This window comes from Onychostruthus taczanowskii, unplaced genomic scaffold (genome assembly GCF_017590055.1).
Source record: "Onychostruthus taczanowskii isolate IOZ18803 unplaced genomic scaffold, ASM1759005v1 scaffold23, whole genome shotgun sequence".
In the NCBI taxonomy this organism is placed as follows: Eukaryota; Metazoa; Chordata; class Aves; order Passeriformes; family Passeridae; genus Onychostruthus; species Onychostruthus taczanowskii.
Genome location: NW_024499573.1, coordinates 10,458,109 through 10,479,218, shown reverse-complemented (window position 1 = coordinate 10,479,218; position 21,110 = coordinate 10,458,109). Strand labels below are relative to the sequence as shown.

The following is a 21,110-nucleotide window of genomic DNA, read 5'->3' as shown; positions in this document are numbered from 1 at the left end:
CTGTGGAGATTAAATTGCCAGCTCCCCCAAGATCATTATTGTCCCATACCAAAAAAAGAAAAATCTCTTTTAATTGAACATATTCCTATCTATTTTCAGACTGCTACTAAAAGTGCATCAATATGATCACAGCTAAAAATTACATAAAGCCATAGAGGACCCATGTTCACTTTTTCTATGTGCCTGCTGGACAAGCCCTACTCAAATACAAAGCCTACTAACAGTGATGACAGACTATTTTAATGGACATAGGACATTATTTGCCTCTAGATACATCCAGTTTAAGAATGGTATAATTTACTGGCTTCCCTGGAATTCATTGTTCTCTCAGGGATTCTTCCTCACATAAGCAAGACTAAAAGTCACACAAAAATCAGACTCTGTTTCCCTTTTGAGTGAACAGAATTCAACAAGTAGGTCCTATCCAGCCAGCTATAGAAAAACACAGCTATGTACACTACTTGTCTGCCTCTCTTGAGCACAGAGGAAGCCAGAAATCTGAATCCTAAAACAAGTCATGCCCCTGCAGCAAGACATCAACAGTCTTGGGATTCCAAGGCCTTTGCACTTTCTATTCAGTGTTTGATATCAACCCTGACAGCCAATTTGTCTCTTTCTGTGGTTTTGATTTGGTCCCAGACACCATAGCAGTGAGCACAGTCTGAATTCCCCAGGTTTTTTTTATGCTACTCCTAATGATAAATTTGTTCCTGTCTCAGATTGCAAAGATATATTCTCTTCTCCCACAGCAATGTCTTGAAAGGTTGTTTGGACTATGTGGTTCACAGCCAATGAATGTACAGTAAAATAATAACACAGCAAACATCCTTTACAAAAAGCACACACGTATATGCTATATATTCTGTCCCTTCTATTATTAGCCAATAGTGCTAATATAGTGCTGAATTTCAACATGCTCCACTTTATTTAATAGTCCATTTACAATTTGGATCATTATATGATCCAAACAGGCAGGCCAGTCTGGAGACCTCCTGCAACCTCACCTACGTTCATACCACACACCCTCTAGACTTGTAAGTTCTTGTCTAGATGGCAGCCCTCAAGGAAGTCAGCTCTTCTAGGGCACTTTCTGTGTTTCAGCACTACTCATAAAACCAAAGCATCCACAGGGTACCCAGAGAAGAAATCAGAATGGCAAGAAAAGCAGCCCTTTCTTCAGTTTATTTCCTGGGCTTTGCTTCTGAAGTGTCAGGCCTAGAGAGCCATTGTAGGACCAATAGCTGCTCCAATTAACTGCCTAAGTAAAACTGTGGTTGTAAGTTTTCACTAAGACCTTAATATTTCACAGCACTTTGCAAGCAAAAAACAAAGAAATTTTATCTGAATAAGAGTAACTATCACTTTAGGGGATCAGTGTTCCTGCAATGTAATGGAGTTCCTTAACAAAATTCTGTCCTGCCTGCAAGACAATTGCAGTGGCATTTTAGATGTAACAGAGACACTCTTAAAGTAAAAGCCTTATGGAAATGGTTAGGCACTTTTCATAGAATGATACCCAAAATGGGCTATCATACTTTTGCTACTTTCCAATTTCTAGATCTAAAAGATCTATGTGCAAAATGCACTAGTGAAGAAGGAAAAGAGATTCTGCCTCTACCATTGCTACATAACAAAATGGTGGAGGTACCTTCAGTGAAAAAAACTTAGGCCAAAACTCAAAAGACTAATTATTCCAGCTCAGAGAAATCACTTTTGCTTGTGTCCTACAGTCTCAATCTGTTAAAGAAATACAATAGTAAGAGAGACCTCACAATACCATGGAATATCTCAGCATTGCTATCAGAAATAGTTTACTTCAGAGAAGAGTTAGAGCCCAGTATGTATCTGAAGTGCCAGACAAGAAATCCTATAGGGAGGGAAAAAAAGAGAGAGAACCTTGTTCCTTTAGAGGTCAATCTTTCAACAAGCATTTCCCTTTTTTCCTGCTATGCCCATAGATAGATCCCTCTCATAAGTTTCATCATTTACAGCTCTTCCTCCTGCTGACACACTCATCCTCACAACCTGCAGAAATCAAGACTCAGTCAGAGTCTTGCTTATTCATCATGTCTGAAAAAATTTTCTTTGAGGACTACAGAATTAAATAGACACTTGAATACTGGCAACTGCAGTCAAAAAGTAGCTCTTCTTAATTAACCTAGAGATAGAAGTGTTGGAAAAGAAAGAGAAAAGGAGATGAGTAAAACTCTTTTCAAAGGAAAGTGAGGAAGAATTTAAGAAACTCGAGTGTTTGAAATCTTACAAAACCTCCAATCACTTCCATCAAAGGTTTCCGAAGCCTTCCAGTGAGAAGAGATTCTATCTGATACAAGTACAAGCATGTATCAACCCATAACCTTTCTGTAAACAAGATACACACTCATAGACCTGATCCAGTCCCCTTCTGAAAGAATTTTATTCTTTCTATTGAGGACACAGACAGCCAAGGGCCAACAGCCTCCTAATTTAAGGCCTCACTTAAATGCTTAATTGTCCTGTCAGAGAGATAGGGGGACATAATATCTTGCTGGGAGTACATATAGATTCCAGCCCAGAGGAATGTTTTGCTCTTGGCTATTTAATTCATTCCTGTGGAATTTGTGTCCCCCAGTAAGACTTTTGTTCTGATGACTACTTTTCTCTGATAAATGCTAGCAAGCACAAGGATATACATTGAAGCACTCTAAACCAAGTTAATCCTAAAAGCACAATATGCTTTAGGGAAAATAATGAGAATGGAAATAAGCAAACACACAAAATCTACTACTTGGCTGCAACACAACAGTGCCTGGTTTCTGATGACAGTCAGAATGGAGAACTATTCATATTGCCCAACTGCTACTGTACTGAAACAATTCAACACCAGGGGGGAAAAGTCATCTTATTTTGTTCTCATTGTAGCTAATAAAACTAACATTGCATTGTAGTAAAGCACTGAAAAAGCATCAATGGTCCTTGCAGTGTCTTGGCTTCTCATCAGTGTGACGTATCAGCAGAGCTCTGTCCTGAGAGATCAGCAGCAATGTCTGTGCTGGTAAATCACATTATTTCAGAGCACATCTCTCAGCAACAGCTCAGCTGCCTCCACTGTCAGACTGTCAGGACAGTCCATAACTCGGCCATGACCTGTGCCAGCCAAATCTCCCAATTTTCTGACAGACTTCAGAAATCATCATGGGTCAGGAATCATTCCAGCCCTGGTAATTTGCATGCAGACCCATGATTTGGGGAATAAAGGAGTATGTGATATGGGCGTGGATTGTCTGTGTCAGCCATGAAAGGGTGAAATCATTTTCTCTGTATATGCAGTTTCCTTCATGTGAGAGAAACATGTGTAGATATATATAGATATATATTCCCTGCCCTCAGGGAAGTAGAAAGAAAATCACATTGTTGGTCTTTAACAGCTGCACTCTCTTTGTAAGGTGCTCATGTATTGTACTTATGGAATGATGTAAAACCCTCAACATTTTGGACAGTTTCAACATGCCTACAAAAACAGGGGAAACATATCAAACATTTGACTAATGTTAATCAAGCTTCTGATTGTTCCTGTGAAACGCTTAAACACAAGCAAATCAAAATGACAAAAGAGAAGAACAAAAAGGTCAGAAGATGCTTCTCAAGCCTTGTAGCAAACCAATGACAAACAAATGAAAATAACACAGAAAAGCAGATTACCCTTTTGCTCTAACCACAGGTTACAGTTCCATCTAGGAATGTGAGAAACCAAAATTCTTAAACTTTTAGAGGAATATTTAACAAACTAATATACTGAAAAATAATGAATGAATGCATCAAGTTGGTTCTGTACTCTCTTGCCTCAAGCAGCTTAGCACAAATAAAATTTGATGATAATCAGCGCTAGCAGTTTTCACAGAATCTGAAAACCTATTATTTGCTCTGGCTGCAACTAAAAAATCTTGCAACTGTTTCATTATTGATGCTTTCAAAGTACTTCTGGTACCTATAATTTTATCTTTGTGTTGACCTGGTATTTGTCTCTCTTGACCACACACATTTAACCTGGTAATAACAGAAGAATCATGGTTGAGTTAAAAGGGGTTTTCTGCGTAATCAAGTGTCTACTGCCATGGAAATATAAAGAGAGATGAACATTTCTTCTATGTGAAACAAGTTCAGTTATGAAAAAAATATATAATTACAATAAAGGTATTTCCAGTCAATAACAAGACAAGATGCTCAGGCACTAAACAGATACATGCATGTACAAAGCTACAAAAAAGCACTGTAAAATTGAATGGGATGTATTGGTTTCTTTCATAGTTAAAAAGTATTCAGAAAGTGTGAATATTATCTAGAACAAAAGTGAAATAAATATGTTCATCTTAAGATCTATTTCAAAATGTTTTAGTCATCTTCTCCCTACATACAACAATTTTTCTTCACACTTCACACAAAGTTTTTCACATATGTTTTAACCACCAGGAAAAAAAATCATCCTATTACACATTTCAAATGGTATGCAGTGGAAAATATTGACACATGTAGCGGACACAATGAACAGAAAATGGATATATTTTAATTAGTACAGCACATTTTTTTATTAATGAATACCAATATGTTGGGTAAAATTCTTGAGTCTCTTCTTTACTTCTTTAAAGTATATAATACAGCTTTTCCATTATGGAAAGGGCCTGCAGTCACACATGGAACAGACTGACTCCTGCATCTTCCTAGAGCCTTTGAAGTCTGTAATGCTCAAGAGGTGCAAATATTTCTGTAGATATAGAGTCTAGACCAGGATCTGTGTGTGCCTCAGGCTGCCTCACAAAAATATGCTTGTGGTATCTGAAATTAGGTGGTAAAATGTTATCACATTTTATTTACATCATATTCCTTTTCATGAGATGCACTCCATTGCCACAATTTAAATTCAAAGCCCAGCATTTATGAAGCTCAGTGAGATAAGCCTCTGTACTATGGCAATGTCCTCATTTCTGGGAGGCCTGTTGTTTGCTGCTCCATGCAGGTCTAGAACACAAGGCAGCAAAAGTGCCAAATGGCAGGCAAACATAAAAAGACCGGGAACTCAGCATAAAAATAGCATCATCCAAGTATAGCCCTAGTAGCTGTGCAAAGCTACCAGGCAAAGATATACACTAAAACCCAAAATGAGGCAATGAAACAATCAAAGTGGATAAGCAAAATGCTACAGGAACTAATATATTCACTTCTAGATTTACTGAAAGACACCATCCCTTGCATTTTGGATGGTTGCCATAAAGTTGAAAGTGTTACTCTGTAATGTCATTTGTACTTGTGCTTCTCTAGAGGTAAACGTGTATGAAATGTATAAGGCAAATGTACATGGAGTGCATATTAGTCCCTTCAGACAGCACCTACTAAAGTGGATTACAGCTCTGCAGCAAAAAGGAAATTTGACCAAAAAGAGGAAATAAGTAATTAAGCCTTGGGAAACTGGTGAAAACAGAAGGCGACACAAGGAAAGGCCAGGCAAGGCAAAGTAAGGCAAGCAAGGAATAAAGCTGTCAATGAATGTTTGGCCTTATACATAAATATATACATAAAAGCTTGAGATCACAATTCACCAAGCATACTGTCCACCCATCTCAATTTGCATGCAAACCATCTTCCCTAGGCTGCTCCTAGTGTGACACCGGCTAGAAGATGTGTGAAGGTGACAGATGGAGTGTACCAAGGAGAGCAGAAATAGTGTGTGGGGTTTAGATGTGAGGACACAAGCACAAACAAACACCTCTCTTTTTCCAGCAGATTTTAACCACTGACATAAGTTATTCAGACATTAAACAAGTAGAAGCTTTGAATACAGGGTACGTAACACATGAAGTGACCTAAGTTATGTAGTCTCTCGTTTCCTCCAGGCCAAGTTTGGGGGGCCTGGGAAACAACCCACATGCTCTTAAGTGTCACACAAAACAGATAAAAGTTCCCATCTAGTCATGCCTAAGCACCCTACAGGAAAACAGAATTTCTGTAAAACAAATATAAGAAGGATGTAAAAGTAATATTTTGACAGATTGAGTCAATAGAAAGGTTTCCTTTGTGATAGTGAGAGCTGCTTAACTGAGACAGCCAGCTCCCCAATAGATCCTACCAGTCTACGGTCCCTTGTGTCTGTTTTCTTTGTGAAGCAGCCCACTCCTGATGTTTCCTGAGAAAAACAACTTAAAATTATGGCAAAAACCAACAACCTGATGATAATCAAGGAATAATAGGTCCGCTTTCACACAATTCTATGCTCCAGTGTTTTCTGTATGTAAAATGCCTCTGGAAAGTCTAAAACCATCAGCGGGTGAAATTTAGTCTGTCCAAATTTGTACCTTAATGTTTTGGACCTACGAAGAGTAAGACCAATGGAAAATCACCTGTTAAACAGCAAGGCACCTCAAAATTCACAGAATAAAAAGGAGAGAGAAGAATTCAAGGCAAGTCATTTGATCAGGAGAAAGGCTATAGATGGGGGTCATTTTCTGTGGTGGCCTCCCTCCCCTCTTCTCATGGAAACACTTAGATAAAAGAATACATTTACTATCAGTTTGTGCTATCCACCAGATCATCAGATAGAACTATTGACCTGTATGTTTTCTGTCATAAAATCAATAAAAGAAAGAAAAAAAAAAATTGCAAGAAAAAGAAAAATAGCAGCATAAAAGTTCAAGCTGCTGAGAGCAGCACTTCTTAGACTATCTTTGTGTTTTCACATTGAGAGATATAATATACTTTTCACAATTTCATTACAAATTAAAATTTTGCCAGATAATAATGTTCTCAAAAATATGTTGTCCTGACATTTAGGAACTTCAGAGCAGGTATTAAGCAATACTGAACTTCAAAATTACAGGTTCAACTTTCTAAATAGCACTGTTAAACAGAAATATGGATGAATCACACCCATCCTTGATAAAATGGAAATAGGCATTTGCATGATGGTGATTTCTGACTTCAATGCAAGCACAGACATTTACCCCAGCTGAGGGTCCCACCTTGACCTATACCAAGATACAGTAAACACAATTTCATGCCTGGAGCCTCTATGAGCACAGGCCAAGGTCCAAGTCCTCAGCCACAATGTTGGGGGGATGCATCAGCTGAGAATTTCAGCCTATGTCTTTGGTCTGAATACAGCCCAAACTGAATTATACATCTAATTTTCTGAAAAAATTACCCTTAGTTTCCTAGTCCTCTTGACTATAACCATTTTGAGTGGTTTCTACTGTGCTTCTAACCCAGAGCCTTATCCAGAAGCCTTTACTCTTGAAGAGATTCACTTCTGAGAGGAAAGTGTAAAAACAGATTTGACATGCTGGTCCATCATCAGACATTAAAGGTTATAATTTATCATTTTTTTACATTTTCTGCATAAGAATATTTGTACAGGATCTATATTTAAAACTAAAAGAGATGTCTCCTCCTTTTTGCCAGCAGCTGTGTTACATCAATTAAATGGGTAAATAAGATCTTTCCCCAGAGGGGATATCACATGACCCTCTATTGATTAAGACTGCAGTAGAATGTTATTTGCAATCTTATTGCATAATGTAAATCAGGAGGTAGCTGTCAAGGTTTCAGAAGACAAATTGCCGCTATCTTAGACAATTCATAGGCCTCTTTCCTTCTTGCTGCTCTTAATTCACAGTTAATGCATGTCTTACCAGGCTTAGCTTCTTAAATCAGTCTCTAGAACCCTATTCAACTCAAAACTGGGTGTAAATTGTAGTCTACATGGCCCTGCATTACAATGGGTATTAAAGTGACCATTCCATCTATCATTATTTCATAAATATGCATTATTTAATAGGATGATGCAACCTAAAGACAGATAAACCTCCCCACCAGGAACAACTCCAGAGGTGCTCTCCATATAGAATATTCTTTAAGTCTTAGTTCAGTTTTGTGTACTTGATTTTCACAAGTAAAACGCATGGCTAGAACTAGTCCACTACTCTCAAACCTGCGTAGTAACTGCAGCATCAATTTTGAGACTGAAAGGAGCACCTGACCACAACCCAGCAGCCACTTTGCTCCTCCACTGAACTGTAAATCTGTCATTATTTCCTTCAAGGGAGAACCAAAGGGAAGGACTAAAACCTCCATTCAAATCACTGAAATGCACTTTGCTGAGAAACCATTAAAAAAGGCCAGTCTTTCTCTACTACTAATCAATCTCAGTTACAACAATTAGAAAGCAAGTGCAACACTTTTCAAAATATGTAATAGCAACATTAAATATTACCAGAATCTTCTGCACCAAAGTCAAAGAAATGGTGTTTAAGCGGGTTTTGTATGAAATAAGGCAAGATTTCTGAATGGATGAAAGGAACAGTGGGTGGTAGGACAGTAATAGATTCAGATATAAGTTACAATTGTTCTGCACATAGGAAAAAGTTCTCAACTTACCATCATCTGTTTGCCATTGCAAAGGATTAAAAATTAAATATGTGCTGCCTGATCATTTCCTTCCAAGCTGATTGATTAGAATGTGCTCATCTTCCCATCTAACTTAGTAAATTTACAAGTGGGAGGTTTACTTTTCCGTTACCTACAATGTCTGAGCTTCATAAAGTATTTGGAAAAAAATGCCACTATAACTGTTGCCTAAAAATAATCTCTCACAAAGTGATAACAAAGTCTGTAAAAAATATCACCTTGCAGAAAAGATGGAGGAGTTAAATTTCAAGAAAATCAAAGATTTTACAATACATTTTGTTTGGCTAGACATGATGATTTCGTTTGGCTACTGATGTCAGTAGCACTAGATTACTACTGGCATATCTTCCTATATCAGGAAATTATCTGGTTCTCCAAAAAATTTATTTGTGTGAAAATCTTATCTTTTATTCTTCTGGAAATTTGAGAAATGAATCCTAACCCAGTCTTGATGAGTATAAATGCTTAACATGGAGCAAATTTGAGTAGTATACAAGTAAGGACACACATTCCTAAAGAGTTAAAATGTGCACAGATTGCTCAGAACTTTAAGAGAAGTGCTTGGTACCTTAAAATAGAGTCTGAAAACACTTCTTTTAGGTAATTTTCCCCCCTCTGCTTTGAAAGGACAAACCAGCCATTTCAGATTTTTGAATGTGAAAAGTGCCCTTTCTTTTTTGAAGGCATGACAACAAAACCATTTCACTTATTTCATTGTTCTTGAAATTAAAAAAAAAAAAATATAGAAAATGTTACTTACCTTAAAGAGTCTTAAAATATTTGCAACCATAATGGACACAGAACTTGCTGCAGCACCTATCACACCTGATATCTTGTCTGGCTTAGTGAAAATAGGTGGGTCACCATTTGCACACTTCACGTCTGAACCATCTTTTTCTATCAATGCTTGCACAAATGTTAAGGACTGCTCCAAAGCATAAGTGTCCCTGGAACACGTATCAAGGATACGGACACCCAAGGTGATATTGGCAAGAAGATCAGGGTCTTTATTAATTTGATCAACTGCATACAGCATTGCCTCTAGTCTGTGGATCCCCTTCTCCTTCTTGAGCTCCCCACAAGGCACCCCTCTATCCCCTTTTGCATGAACGGGGAACAGTCCTCCCAAGATGATGTCCCCATCCAGGCGAATGGAGTGGGCATACTCCTGGCCGTGAGTCCTTTGCATCAGAGTGAGTATCCAGTAGAATTTGGCTGTTAACAAGAAGAAACAATGGCAGGAAACCAATCGTTTGCCTTCGTATACCATTTTCTCTGAAGACGTTGTTGCTATCCGGTATCCAGGTTTTCTTCTTGCTAAAGGATGAGGCTGACCATTTGAAGCTGCACTTTCTGGAGGCTACCATCAGTGCCCAATAAGTAACATAGAACCATGCGGTGGGTAGGTAGAAAAGAAGATCTCAGCAGAAGTACATAAAATGTGTTTTACAAATGATGTCCACTGATGGAACGGGTTGACCAGCTTTTCTGAGGCGGTTTTTCAATTGCTCATAATTGGTGGTGAGGAGTAGGGTAGTATGTCTGGTCCTGATGCCAAAAGGAGGTCAGTAGCTTATGTCCTTGTATTTTGCCCTACAGCTGAGGTACTTCTGAAAAAAAAGTAAAAAATAATTTAAAAAACAGTGAGAAATACCATTTACTTCAGCAGTTTTATACCTGTCACACAGTATATTTACTTTTGAATAGCAGTTACATCACCTAGGTTTTACTTTCAATGTTCTTTAACTTAGCAAATCTTGGCCTTCAGTGAATTTGAACACCTGGCTGCACTGTACTATAAGCCAGGAAATTGATGATGCCAGCAGAGCAAGAGCCGAATCAGGGGAACTAAACTTAGCTTGGTGTTCAGATTCTGAACAGTAATTCATATTTACCTTCGTGTTGCATGGCACCCAGAAACAAACCTGATCCATAACACACTGTGTTTTCTGTTTAGCTGCATTATTCTGTTCAACTTTATTTTTCTGCTCCAGCCTACAGAAGTGCAATAACCACTTACACTCTCACTCCTGGAGAGGTCTCATTTATGACAATGGAGTAATCAGGGCGCCTGAATTTAAGTACACCCTTCACCCAATGCAGTACAAGCACATTCAATTCATTTGGGTGTTAGACTGATTATTTCTCCAATGGAATTCACTTTGAGGGGGGCCTAACTATATATCTAAATCTCCTTCAAGATAATGTCTAACACTAAATTATTTTTATGGAAAGGTAGCTGATTTCTCAAGTAAAAAGAGCACAACATATTATGTTAGGAAACCAGCTAAACATGCAATGTTCCTTTTCCAACATTTGACTTGAGCTGAGGTTTAACATTAACAAGGTCTATTTTCTCTATTCTCTGCTTGCATTTGGACCACATTAAATAGGAACAATGTTGTGCCTGCACTGACATTTGGAGGGATCCCACTGATTTTAACAAGATGAGGATTTCAGCCTACATATCTAAACACCTGACTGACTGTTATAAATATCTCCAAATTGCCCACACTTTAATTCTCAAGTGCAGGCATTTATTTATTTCAATTCTTAACAAAATTATACGTGCCTGAATAAATGTTTAAACCTCTGAGGAGAAGAAAGAGAGAAGTCATTTTACCTGATACTAGATAGGCACGCTGTGGGCAATTGCATCTGAACCAGTCTCTCAATACATCTGTTACAGGCTATGGGGAGCAGTGGACATGCTTGGGTACAATTTACCTTATCCTTTTTTTTAGAAAAGTTTTACTATGAAATTGATCACGCTGAACAAGTGCCTATATCACTGCCTGTACAGAAAATCCAGACATCAGGCTCATCTGTAAATATCTACTTTTTCCTTAGTGATCTGACTGGTTACTACCAAAAATATGGTCACACTGGATCACAACTACAGACAAAACCACAAAACTTTTATATATCATGTGGTAACAAAACTCAAAATGCACTTTGATAATGATTTAAATTGATAATCCTCTTCTTACACTAATTTTGTTATATGTTTTTCTTCCATGATAACATTAAGCTCACAAAAGTTGAAGTAGTCTTCAAATTATGGCTATTTGAAGACCTGAGAAAAAAATTTACAATGGAAAGTCTTTTACTGAATGTGAAACTATCTCACCATGATCTGGTATTAGAACCAGTTAAAAATGAAACATTTGATGTGTATGAATAAAATCACTGCACCTCTTGACATTTAGTTTCCCTTTAATTTGGCTCAGAGTTCAATCCAAGCGACACAAAATCTGTGCTGTTTTCATGATAATACTTCATCATTCTCACTTGGCTCTTTTTAGACACACAGGTTACAAAGCTGCCTGGGCCTCAGCCCTGTGAGCCAAACTCAGAGTCACTCACAAACTGAGCAACTTGACACACACTACAGTGCAGTTTGATCCAGGCCCATGGGATATTTCTCATATGGTCCACACTATAGAGAAAAGATTGAACTACTAACTAGCCACAGTTATCTGTTGTTTCGATTGCCTTAGTGGGAAAAAAAAAAAATATTATGGGTTCAAAATAGTAAAGAGTAAAAAGTAGACGTAAAATAGGTATGGAGGCAATTTGCTTTATGGTTCTAAAATGAACTCAGTAGTCCATGCATGTATGTACAAACAAGGCAGGGAGAAATTCACTAAGGTAATAAAAGATAAGACTACTCTTATTTAACAGTATATGGAGAACAAGAAAACACCACTGACAAAGGGAAAGTATTCCTGAAGGAAAGAAATGCTGCTTTTTCCCCTTTCTCAGCTGCAGGTTAATTCCTTACAGCCAAAGAATGCCCAGAAATTAAAGCAAGTGTCAGTCTTCATGCAAAAAATCACTACAAATAGTGATGAACTCAGCTATTGCAACGTAAATTCTAACAACAATAGGGAAGCTACAGTGATCTCAAGATCGTCAGTCTAATACTTTATCTGGAACTGACTGAAAATCAAATGAATTGGCAATTAGCATTTTTCAACATTATTGCCTTCATAAGCATTAATTGCTTTGCCTCAGCTTGCATGGTTTCCTGAAGAAGTATGTTTCTTAGCTGCAAGTGTCCACTGCTTGTCTATAAAACAGAAATAAAATTTTAAAGTGTTCTTTTTAAAAATTTAAGACCTTTTAGTCTTTTTTTAATGTTACCTAAGAAATAAAAGCTTCTATTATACTGCCTAATTTATTCATGGCACACTGCTTTTTATATATTGATTAACATTACCTTTTACAGAACATTTCAAGTCTATGTAGCTAAGCAGAAAGCATATGATCTAAATTAATTCCATTTTTATCAATGAATTTTAGTGAAAAAGCACAGGCCTCTGGGCTATAAAGCCTGAATGAACTTTTCTCATGTGCAGAGATTTCATTTGAAGTAAAATGCTGTCCTTTTCCAAATGACCATAAAAGTTTGAATTAATGCAAATATATTCTTGATTTACCAGGTTCCCCACTGTAGTAGCTGGTGTTCACTAGAAACTTGAGTTCAGAGAAGAAATTCATATATTTCCCCTGCACAGCCCAAGAGTAAGTGCACCACAAAGCATCTCTTCCAGTCACCTTGTAATACATGCTTCTCTTGGGTTTATTTCATTAAAAATATCTGGCATTATCAGAACATATTGCTATTTTTAAAGTCAGTATTTCAGCACAAACCTCCACTTGTTCTGCTAGAATATATATTTATTTTTAAACCTAAGGAGGCGGAGTACTGCAAGACAGGGGATATGGAAACTTCTGCATGTAGTGTCTGGTTCTGAAATTACTTCCTTCATAAAATCATTCATCTTTATCAGATATTTGGTACTCAAGGTTGTGTATTTTTGTACCACACTGCCAGAACCAGTGCACCAGAATGATCGCAGACCAGTCGTTACTCCAACCACAGACTCATTGCACTAAAAGACTGGCTCATTATGGAACCTCTTTATGCTAATGAAAAGGTCTAAATAATGGGTTGAGTGACAGATACTTAAATAAATATAGGAAATGTTTCTATTTTGTTAATGAGGTTCCTGAAAGAGCATCTTCAGCTGGCACGGAAGTTTTCGCTGAAAACATGTAGAAAGATTCAATATGTTCATCAGGAAATACAGTTTTAAAAAATCTCACGATTACAGACAGCAGCAGGAGCAAGGAGTACTCTCTGGAGCGTAGGCAGGATGGACATTTTACAGCTGACATTGCTAGACAGACACACATGAACCCTTTACTGAGGGACAAAATCAGCTATCAAGTGAGGGGAAAAAAATACCTCAGAAAAAATGTTTCAAATTTTGTTTGAGACAAAAAACCTAATCTCTTAATGTATTTAAAGCATAGTTGGAAGAGCACCAAGATAAAATAAAGCAAATATTCTGTGAATTAGGATACAAGAAGTTCTAGAGTGAAAACCCATTCACAAAATATCAGATTGTCCAGTCAATACAAAACTGATCTGATTTTACTGAATGAAAACAGAACAATGGCAATTTCCATTATTAAGTTCTGAGGACGAAAAAAAACCCAAATTTGATTATTTTTATGTTTTACTACTGACACCTCTGAACTATGAAAGAATTCTCCTCCTAATGTTCATTTCAATGTTCACAAAAGTTGCTTCTTCTCCTGTACAGCACTCTACAACGAGAAAATAGCTGAATTTCCACACAGAACAGGTAAAGAGTTGCCACCTGCACACAGTAGCCCGACACATACAGAAGATTAATGGGTTTTGCTGACAACAAAAGGGAATTTGGAAAACCTTTGGCCTTGACTTCGCAACTCCTAACTTGCAAGAGAATTCTTCACTGATGTAAGTAGTCTTACCTACCTCGGCTCTTCTGTAGTGGTTTGCTGTGCCCCTGCCACAGAGGTAACCCTTACACAATAATCAGGACTTCAAGGCGAATCACTCTCAGCATCTCGTTTACAGGAACTATTTCTTCCCTGTGCAGTCTGATGTCTACCCTCAGCCTGATCAGCCCCTTTTCAAATATCCCAGAACACCTGCCTTCACTTCCTACCCTAAAAATATCAATTTACCTGTGAAAATCCAACACAGATCCTTCTGTTGGGGTGAGACTAAGAGGAGCCTACAATTTTTAAAAAGGAAACTACATTGAGTATTTTCCTCTGTCCTTGGCTGGACTTTTAATGAACCCCATCAGTATTAACACCTTCAGAAAAAGGTTTCACCTCTGGTCTAGCAAATGATCATGAAGATTTTCCCAGGCACCCTAGGAGAGCTTTTTCCTTTTTTTGTTAGTGTTTCTGCTTTCATTTGACTCTCTTCCTACTAGATTCCCGCTCCCCATTCCTCACAGCTGTGTTCAGAGCAGCGCGGCTGGTGCAGTCCGGTGCTCTGCAAGAACGGCTTGCCCCCAGAAACGCAGCCGCACGCCGAAATCGTCCCGGGGCACCCGGCAGGGAAGTCCCCCACTGTGTCCACTCCCGACCCCGGCGACGGAGCCGGCGAGCGGGCGAGTCCCCCGGGCGAGCATCGCTCCGCACCCCGCTCTCCGCATCCCGCTCCCCGTATCCGGCGCACAGCACACCGCAGCTCGCTCCGCGGAGCCTGCACCGCACCCCGCGCCCGGCGCACCGCGCACCCCGCGCACTGCGCGCCGCTCTCTGCCCCGCCGCCCCTCTCCGCCCGCCGCCGGCGCACACCGGCGGGAGCAGCAGCCGGCCACGCACCGGCTTTCCGCGCGGCTCCTCCGTGCTTCCCCGGCTCTTGGCGCACCTTTCCCGGCCCGAGGAAGGGCTACCGCAGCCAGGCCGGCCCCGCCCAGCGGAGGGGCCCGGGGAGCGCCCCCGGGCTGGGCGAGCCGGCTTCCCCGCGCAACTCCTCGACCATCGCCCATCACCGCTGCGCTTCTCCCTTGAAGGGAGCCCCCTATTGTTCTCCACTCTACTTAGCCGAGAGATTTATTATTTTTTGTCTCTTCCCAGGCTCATCCGTACCCCAGCTGGCGTGTGCTGTGGAGGGATTCCGGCACAGCCTCGTCGCGGCTCTCCTCTCCAGCGAGCGGCCGTAGGACGGGTTGGAGCTGCGGCCTTGCAGCCGAGGCGGCCCGTGAGGGGCGCGGAGGGCACATACGGATTTCCCGGCTGGAGCCAGGGCTCCGCCGGTCCCCGGCCAGGAGCGCTGCACCTCCCTCACTGGCGATGCAAAAACAAGCGTCGCCTTTTATTTCCAGCCGCCGGTGATTCCTTCCTCTCCTTGCATCAACTAGTCAGCTTTAATGAGCTTCTGCTCCCCCCTCGATGCAAACCTAAGTCTCTTTTAATGAATCCCTGGTCCCAGAGGTCCGAAGCTTGCAAACTCCAAAACGCCAACGCCGGATTTCCATGCACTTTGGGTCACTGATTGATTTTTTACTACTTGAGTTGTGTTGTACGGTTTTTGTGTTTGGTTTTCTTATTTCTCTGGTTTTAGTTGTTGTTGCTGTTGGTTGCCTTGTTTGGTTTGGGTTTTTTAACCGTGTCATACATTCACCTGCCAACACTTCGCATTCCTGCAATCAGCACATGCCAGCGCTAGGGATGCTGCTCCACGCCGAGGATAGTTAAGCCCTCGCCTCGTGCCGGCACAGCCTCTCGCCTTCTTCCTCGGGGGAAGGAGCCCCCGGAGCTCGGCGGGGATCGTCCTGTTCCTTCCCTCCCCAAGGACGCAGGGGTGTCCCCGGCGGAGTCAAGGAAGCTGAGCCCGCCCGGCAAAGGTATAGGCGGGCGGCCGGCACCTCGCCCGACCCTGGCCCCGGAGAACTTGGCGGCCGCGGGCAGGGCTGGCCCGTGCCCCCGGAGCGGCGGAAGCCCCCTCTTCCCTCCTGGCCAGCGAAACCTGAAAAGGTGGCGGGGAGCGCGGGGGAACCCCTGCACCCCCCTCCCCCTGGGGGTGGGAGAAGACCCGGCTAAGACGGCCGGGGGGAGACCTCACTGCTCGGGAGCTCCGAGATTCTCCCTTTTTGCTCGCTGCTGTGACGGCACCGTGTCCGGGATCTCTTTCGTTAGATCTGATTGGGGGAGGATATCGACAATAAAAATGATAAATAATTAACGCAAAAAAAATTAAAAGCTCCCGGCGTCACGAAACAGACAGAGAGGATTGCCCGGGATTCCCAGCCGAAAAATCTTAACTGAGGCAAAACGCGCATTATTTGCCTTCTCCTGTCTGCTTAAATTAAGAACTAAAGACGACACACACAGATACACAAATACCTTGATCGAAAAGAGTTGCATATCCATGTTACTGTGGAGGTCCCTGGAATTATACTCGGTGTCGATCGGGAATGGCATGAGGTAATTTCTGTACAAGCCTCGTTTCAGACAGCTTCCCTCAGCAGCGTCAGCTTAATATGCGAGAGCTCAGCCTGGGACAGGTATCCAGGAGAGCGGTTTCAGTCGTGCTGTTTAACACTCGCGAACAGCCAAGCCGAACCTGCTCCACTGACTCCTTCCTCACTTCTCTTCCCCTACCCTAAAAAAACAACAACAACCAAAAAAAAAATCCACAAAGGTAACTTTTTGGGGTCAGTGGCTCAGCCCCCGTGACTATACCAACCCTCCGCTGCCTTGCCGCTCAGTCGCAGCGGCAGACACACGCACCGCCCCGGCTGAGCCGCTCACAGCCAAGCAAGAAAACACCCCAGCCCCCGCCCCCGGCCCGGCCCCAGCCGGCGGAGCGGCCCGCGCCGGGAGCCCACTGCTCGGAGCCCCGGGCGTCGGAGGGAGCGGCACGACGCTGCCTGCGCTTACCGCGGCTCTGGCGGGACGGGCACGGCACGGAACCGCGGCACGGCACGGCACGGAACGGCTCAGCGCGGCGGGGCGCGGCAGGGCACAGCTCGGCTCGGCTCAGCGGGGCGGGCGCGTAGCCACACTTGTAGCTGTTCTTGGTGCTGAAGGAGGCGACGCTCCGCGGCAGGACAGGGCACGGCACAGCACGGCGCGGCGCGGCACGGCACGGCCCGGCGCGGCTCCACGTGAATCCCCAGCCGGTCGCGGGCTGCGGCTCCGGGCCCGCCCGCCCGCGCTCGGCACCGCCCTCCCCGGCACAGCCGCTCCGCCCGGGGCGCGGTGCCGGCACACGCGTACCGCGGGATTTCTGAGCAGAGGAAGCCGGTGAAGGCTGAGGCTGTGGCACTGCGGGAGCGAGGAGAGGGACAGAGGGGGATCACCGGCGCGGGCCGGCTCTGTTTAATGCGGTCTCCCCCAGGGTGCGGAGCCTGCATCCCCATCCCGCCTTCTGCGGGCGGCGGAGTCGTGTCTCCCGCCACAGGATGATTCCCGACGCTCTTTGTCCCGTCCCCGGTTTTGGCTCGCAGCTCGGATGCCGGGTGGCGGAGTTCTCATTTGTCCCCTGACACCAGGGAGGTTCGGCAGCCCGGAGCCAGGGCCATCCCGGAGGCTAAGGGACACAGCCGGGAGCACCTCGCCGGACGGCTCTGGAAGTTTGCTCCGCTCCTAAAGGCCCTGCCCAGCACACGACCATCGCACAGGGATGCCCCACGCCGCCGGGCGGGAGCCCCGGGCCGGCCCCGCGGAGCCGCGGGAGCGCAGCCCCGGCGCGGCCGCAGCGCCCGCCCGGAGCGCCCGCTCAGCCTCGGTGAGACAGCGCCACCTCGAGGGCGCTGCCCGCAACTGCAGGCGCGGCGCCGCGCGCTGCAGCGGGACGGGCTCCAGGGCCGGGGGGCCCGGCTCGGCAGGATCCTGACACCAACCAGACCTTCCCATCCTCCCACGGCACGCCAGTCTGAACTACTTTCCTTAAAGGGAACAACATTTTCTTCGCTTTGCCCGGGGCTGTCTCACTTAGAACATCATTGCTGGAAGGAGGAATTCCAGGAGTGCTTAAATATGTCCAACCAGCGCTTCCATGATCATCTTTGTTGTGTGTTACTGCTCGTGTTTATGTTAAAGGCTGGCCTCGGGCAAACCACGGGACTCAATGCTCGATGAGTCGTTCAAGCCTGTAACTTCTCTTATGGAAAAGGTTGCAAAATGGCACTGGGAAAACAGCCAGGTCTTAGGCAGGATATATTATCTCATGTTTGCATTTGTTTTTTCTCAAAACCTTCCATGACAGAAGATGGAGGAGATGTGGTTTCAATGATCTGTCTCAGAAATCAGGAATATAGTCATATAGGTGACTCAATGTCCTGATGTTCAACCGTGAGCAAAATTCCGTTTAAAAACAGACATCCTCCTTTACTCCCATCAGGAAAATTAGCCATGTATGAGTTATCATCAGTGTTAGATAGACCAATTTCCAACTGCATTTATACTTTGCCTCTCCAGCAGCTAAACAGAAAGTCCAGCAAAGCAAAAGGAAGCGATATCCTGAGGGCACAGGTGATGCCTGAACTCTTGTGTGAATCTTGCAGGTGGAGAATCAGGCTGGGGTCAAAAGACTAGGATACAGAAACCTCCAATGTGCCTCCAGCTTGGCCACCAACCTGAACGTAACCTGATGCCTCCCCCTCTTTCTTCTAGCCACATCTTTTCTATAGCACCATTTTGAGGGCATTGAGGGGGTATCTTTTACATATATTTACAGTGAGTACCACAATGACTTTTTGGTGGGGATATGATAAATAAATGCATAACTGAAGTTAGCTATGTTTTAACTAAATAAAAGCAGAGAAAATTAATTGGGGGCAGGGGAGGAGGGGTGGGGCAGGGAAGATAATAAAAAGCTTCACATGAAAATGGCCATTCCGTGAGGATAGATGACACAGGAGAGAGGCAAAACATATCCATGATTCTCTGAGCAGGATTCATTCTGAGTCAGACCCAACAGTAGCTAATGTCAGTTTCGACAGAAGGCTAATGTCAGTGCTGGTGACAGCTACTACCTGCACAAGTAACTTGGAAGGCAAGAAATCCAGTTCTGGAGACCAATCTGTCATAAAGGGCATCTTAAATTATGGGTTTTTATTTGTGAACCCTGACCATCACAGGCAGCATCTGACACGTTATGAGACTGGCAGGACCATGCCAAAATGGACCATAGAGGAACAGCCTGAGAGGCTGCAGGTTAACTACTGCCTGGAATAAATTCTTACTGTAAACATCTCTTTAAAGCCAAGCAAAACCAAATTCATCTGTGCCTCTCTGTGCCTCTTTTACACAGAAGATGTTGACCCTCTGTGTATCCAAGCAGTGATTTCAGCAAAGTAACTCATGTTCCAATGGCCCTCTTCCATAACCACAATCACCAGTACAGTTTTTAATGACATTCAAATGGAGCTGATTATTTCTTAAATTTGAAATGGTATGAAGACACTCTGAGTTCTGGATGAGGTTTTTGTTGCTACTTACGTGAGAAATGTGACTTTATGAGGTATTCAAATATGGGAATTAAACCCACAAAGGCAATAAAACCTCTTGAATAATCACTGTTCAGCAAGAGCCTGCTGATTAATAGCCATTAAAGAATACAGAACCACAAAGTCACTGACTTCCATTAAAGTGATAGTGGATACTACTGGATTCTGAGTTACAAGGTGCTACAGAAAAAATGTGTTTGACTTTTTCAAGAAACATAATCATTAAAGAAAAGAAACTTGGGTGCTTTGAGTGCACTTTTTTAAGACTTTTTTTTTTTTTACAAATTTTATTATGTGAAGAAAAAAGAAAAGGTGAAGAAAAGCATTTCACATCAGTAACTATGACAGAAAGCATTATCTGGAGGCCAAAGAAAGTGTGCAACCATCTGTTAATAGAATATACCTTTAGAAGGTTCCAACTCTGGCTCATTTCAAATAAACATTTCAGTAATGAACAGGGGATGTAAAAGCTTAAACTTTAAAAAGAAAGCCATCATGTAGGAAAGGCAGCCTGGTTTCCAGCAAGATATGTTCAGAATTAGAATATTTTCAGTTTCTAATTTCCAAATCTGTCTAACAAACTCCATCATGCTAGAAGATTTTAGCAGCTGGAAACCATTGTTCTGCTGGAAGGAGCAGCACAATGAAGATTGTTTGGTAAATGGGTTTTTGAAACTTTTGAAACAGGAGGGACACTAAGTCCCACCAAAGCCAAACTATGAAGCAGAGCAGAGCAGGTCTGGTGGCAGCAACCAAAGTCAGCATATCCCAGAGATTGCTAGACAGGTGACAATGCTAAGGCAAGTCTGAGGTCAAGCCAGGAAGTTAAGCTGGGAGATCAGAATCTTCATTAGAGAGGTACATGGCAAGGCACAAGCATGGCTGAAACAGCTCCAGGAAGGGCAAAGAAGGAATATCGGACCTTGAAACAGCTTTGGGGAACCCAAAGGAGATTTCTTACAGCTTTCTCACAAAGCTCTCCTCAGCAGCCTCACCCAGGGTCACACCATTGCCTTGTGTCTGAGTTGCCTTGACCACTGGCTGCCAAAGCCATGGGAGCAGAGTAGGGCTCTTGGCCCTCATTTATACACTGGTCAAAGTCTTGTGTCATATTCTCTTACATCTCCTTTTTCTGCACAAAGCTAGAGGATGACAGTGACACATCTCTCCCAAACATGTCATTAAATTTGACAGATTTTCTTAATGCACAGTATAAGAATGTGCCTCCCAATGTGATTGAAATGTGAAGGAGACACATCTGGAAGTCAAAAAGGGTGGACACATACTACATTTAAGTAAAGGATATAGTATATTTATGAATCAAATACAGTGTTTCCAAAATAGAAGTGGATGATGAGCCGGCAA

At 42.7% G+C, this 21,110-nt stretch overlaps 2 protein-coding genes across 3 annotated transcripts in view; both read right to left on the bottom strand.

The window, feature by feature from the left end:
- The window catches only part of GRM8 (glutamate metabotropic receptor 8), a 306,092-nt gene extending 296,358 nt beyond the window's left edge, over window positions 1–9,734 (bottom strand). For both annotated transcript variants that reach the window (XM_041405382.1, XM_041405383.1), the window contains exon 1: window positions 9,194–9,734. In XM_041405382.1, the coding sequence (XP_041261316.1) occupies window positions 9,194–9,703 (510 nt within the window). In that variant the 5' untranslated portion in view covers window positions 9,704–9,734. The remainder of the gene's footprint in view (window positions 1–9,193) is intronic.
- Window positions 9,735–9,913: 179 nt separating this feature from the next.
- Window positions 9,914–21,110, bottom strand: part of ZNF800 (zinc finger protein 800) — a 50,050-nt gene continuing 38,853 nt past the window's right edge. The window contains exon 7 of the mRNA XM_041405386.1: window positions 9,914–10,043. Within this exon, the coding sequence (XP_041261320.1) occupies window positions 10,027–10,043 (17 nt within the window). The 3' untranslated portion in view covers window positions 9,914–10,026. The remainder of the gene's footprint in view (window positions 10,044–21,110) is intronic.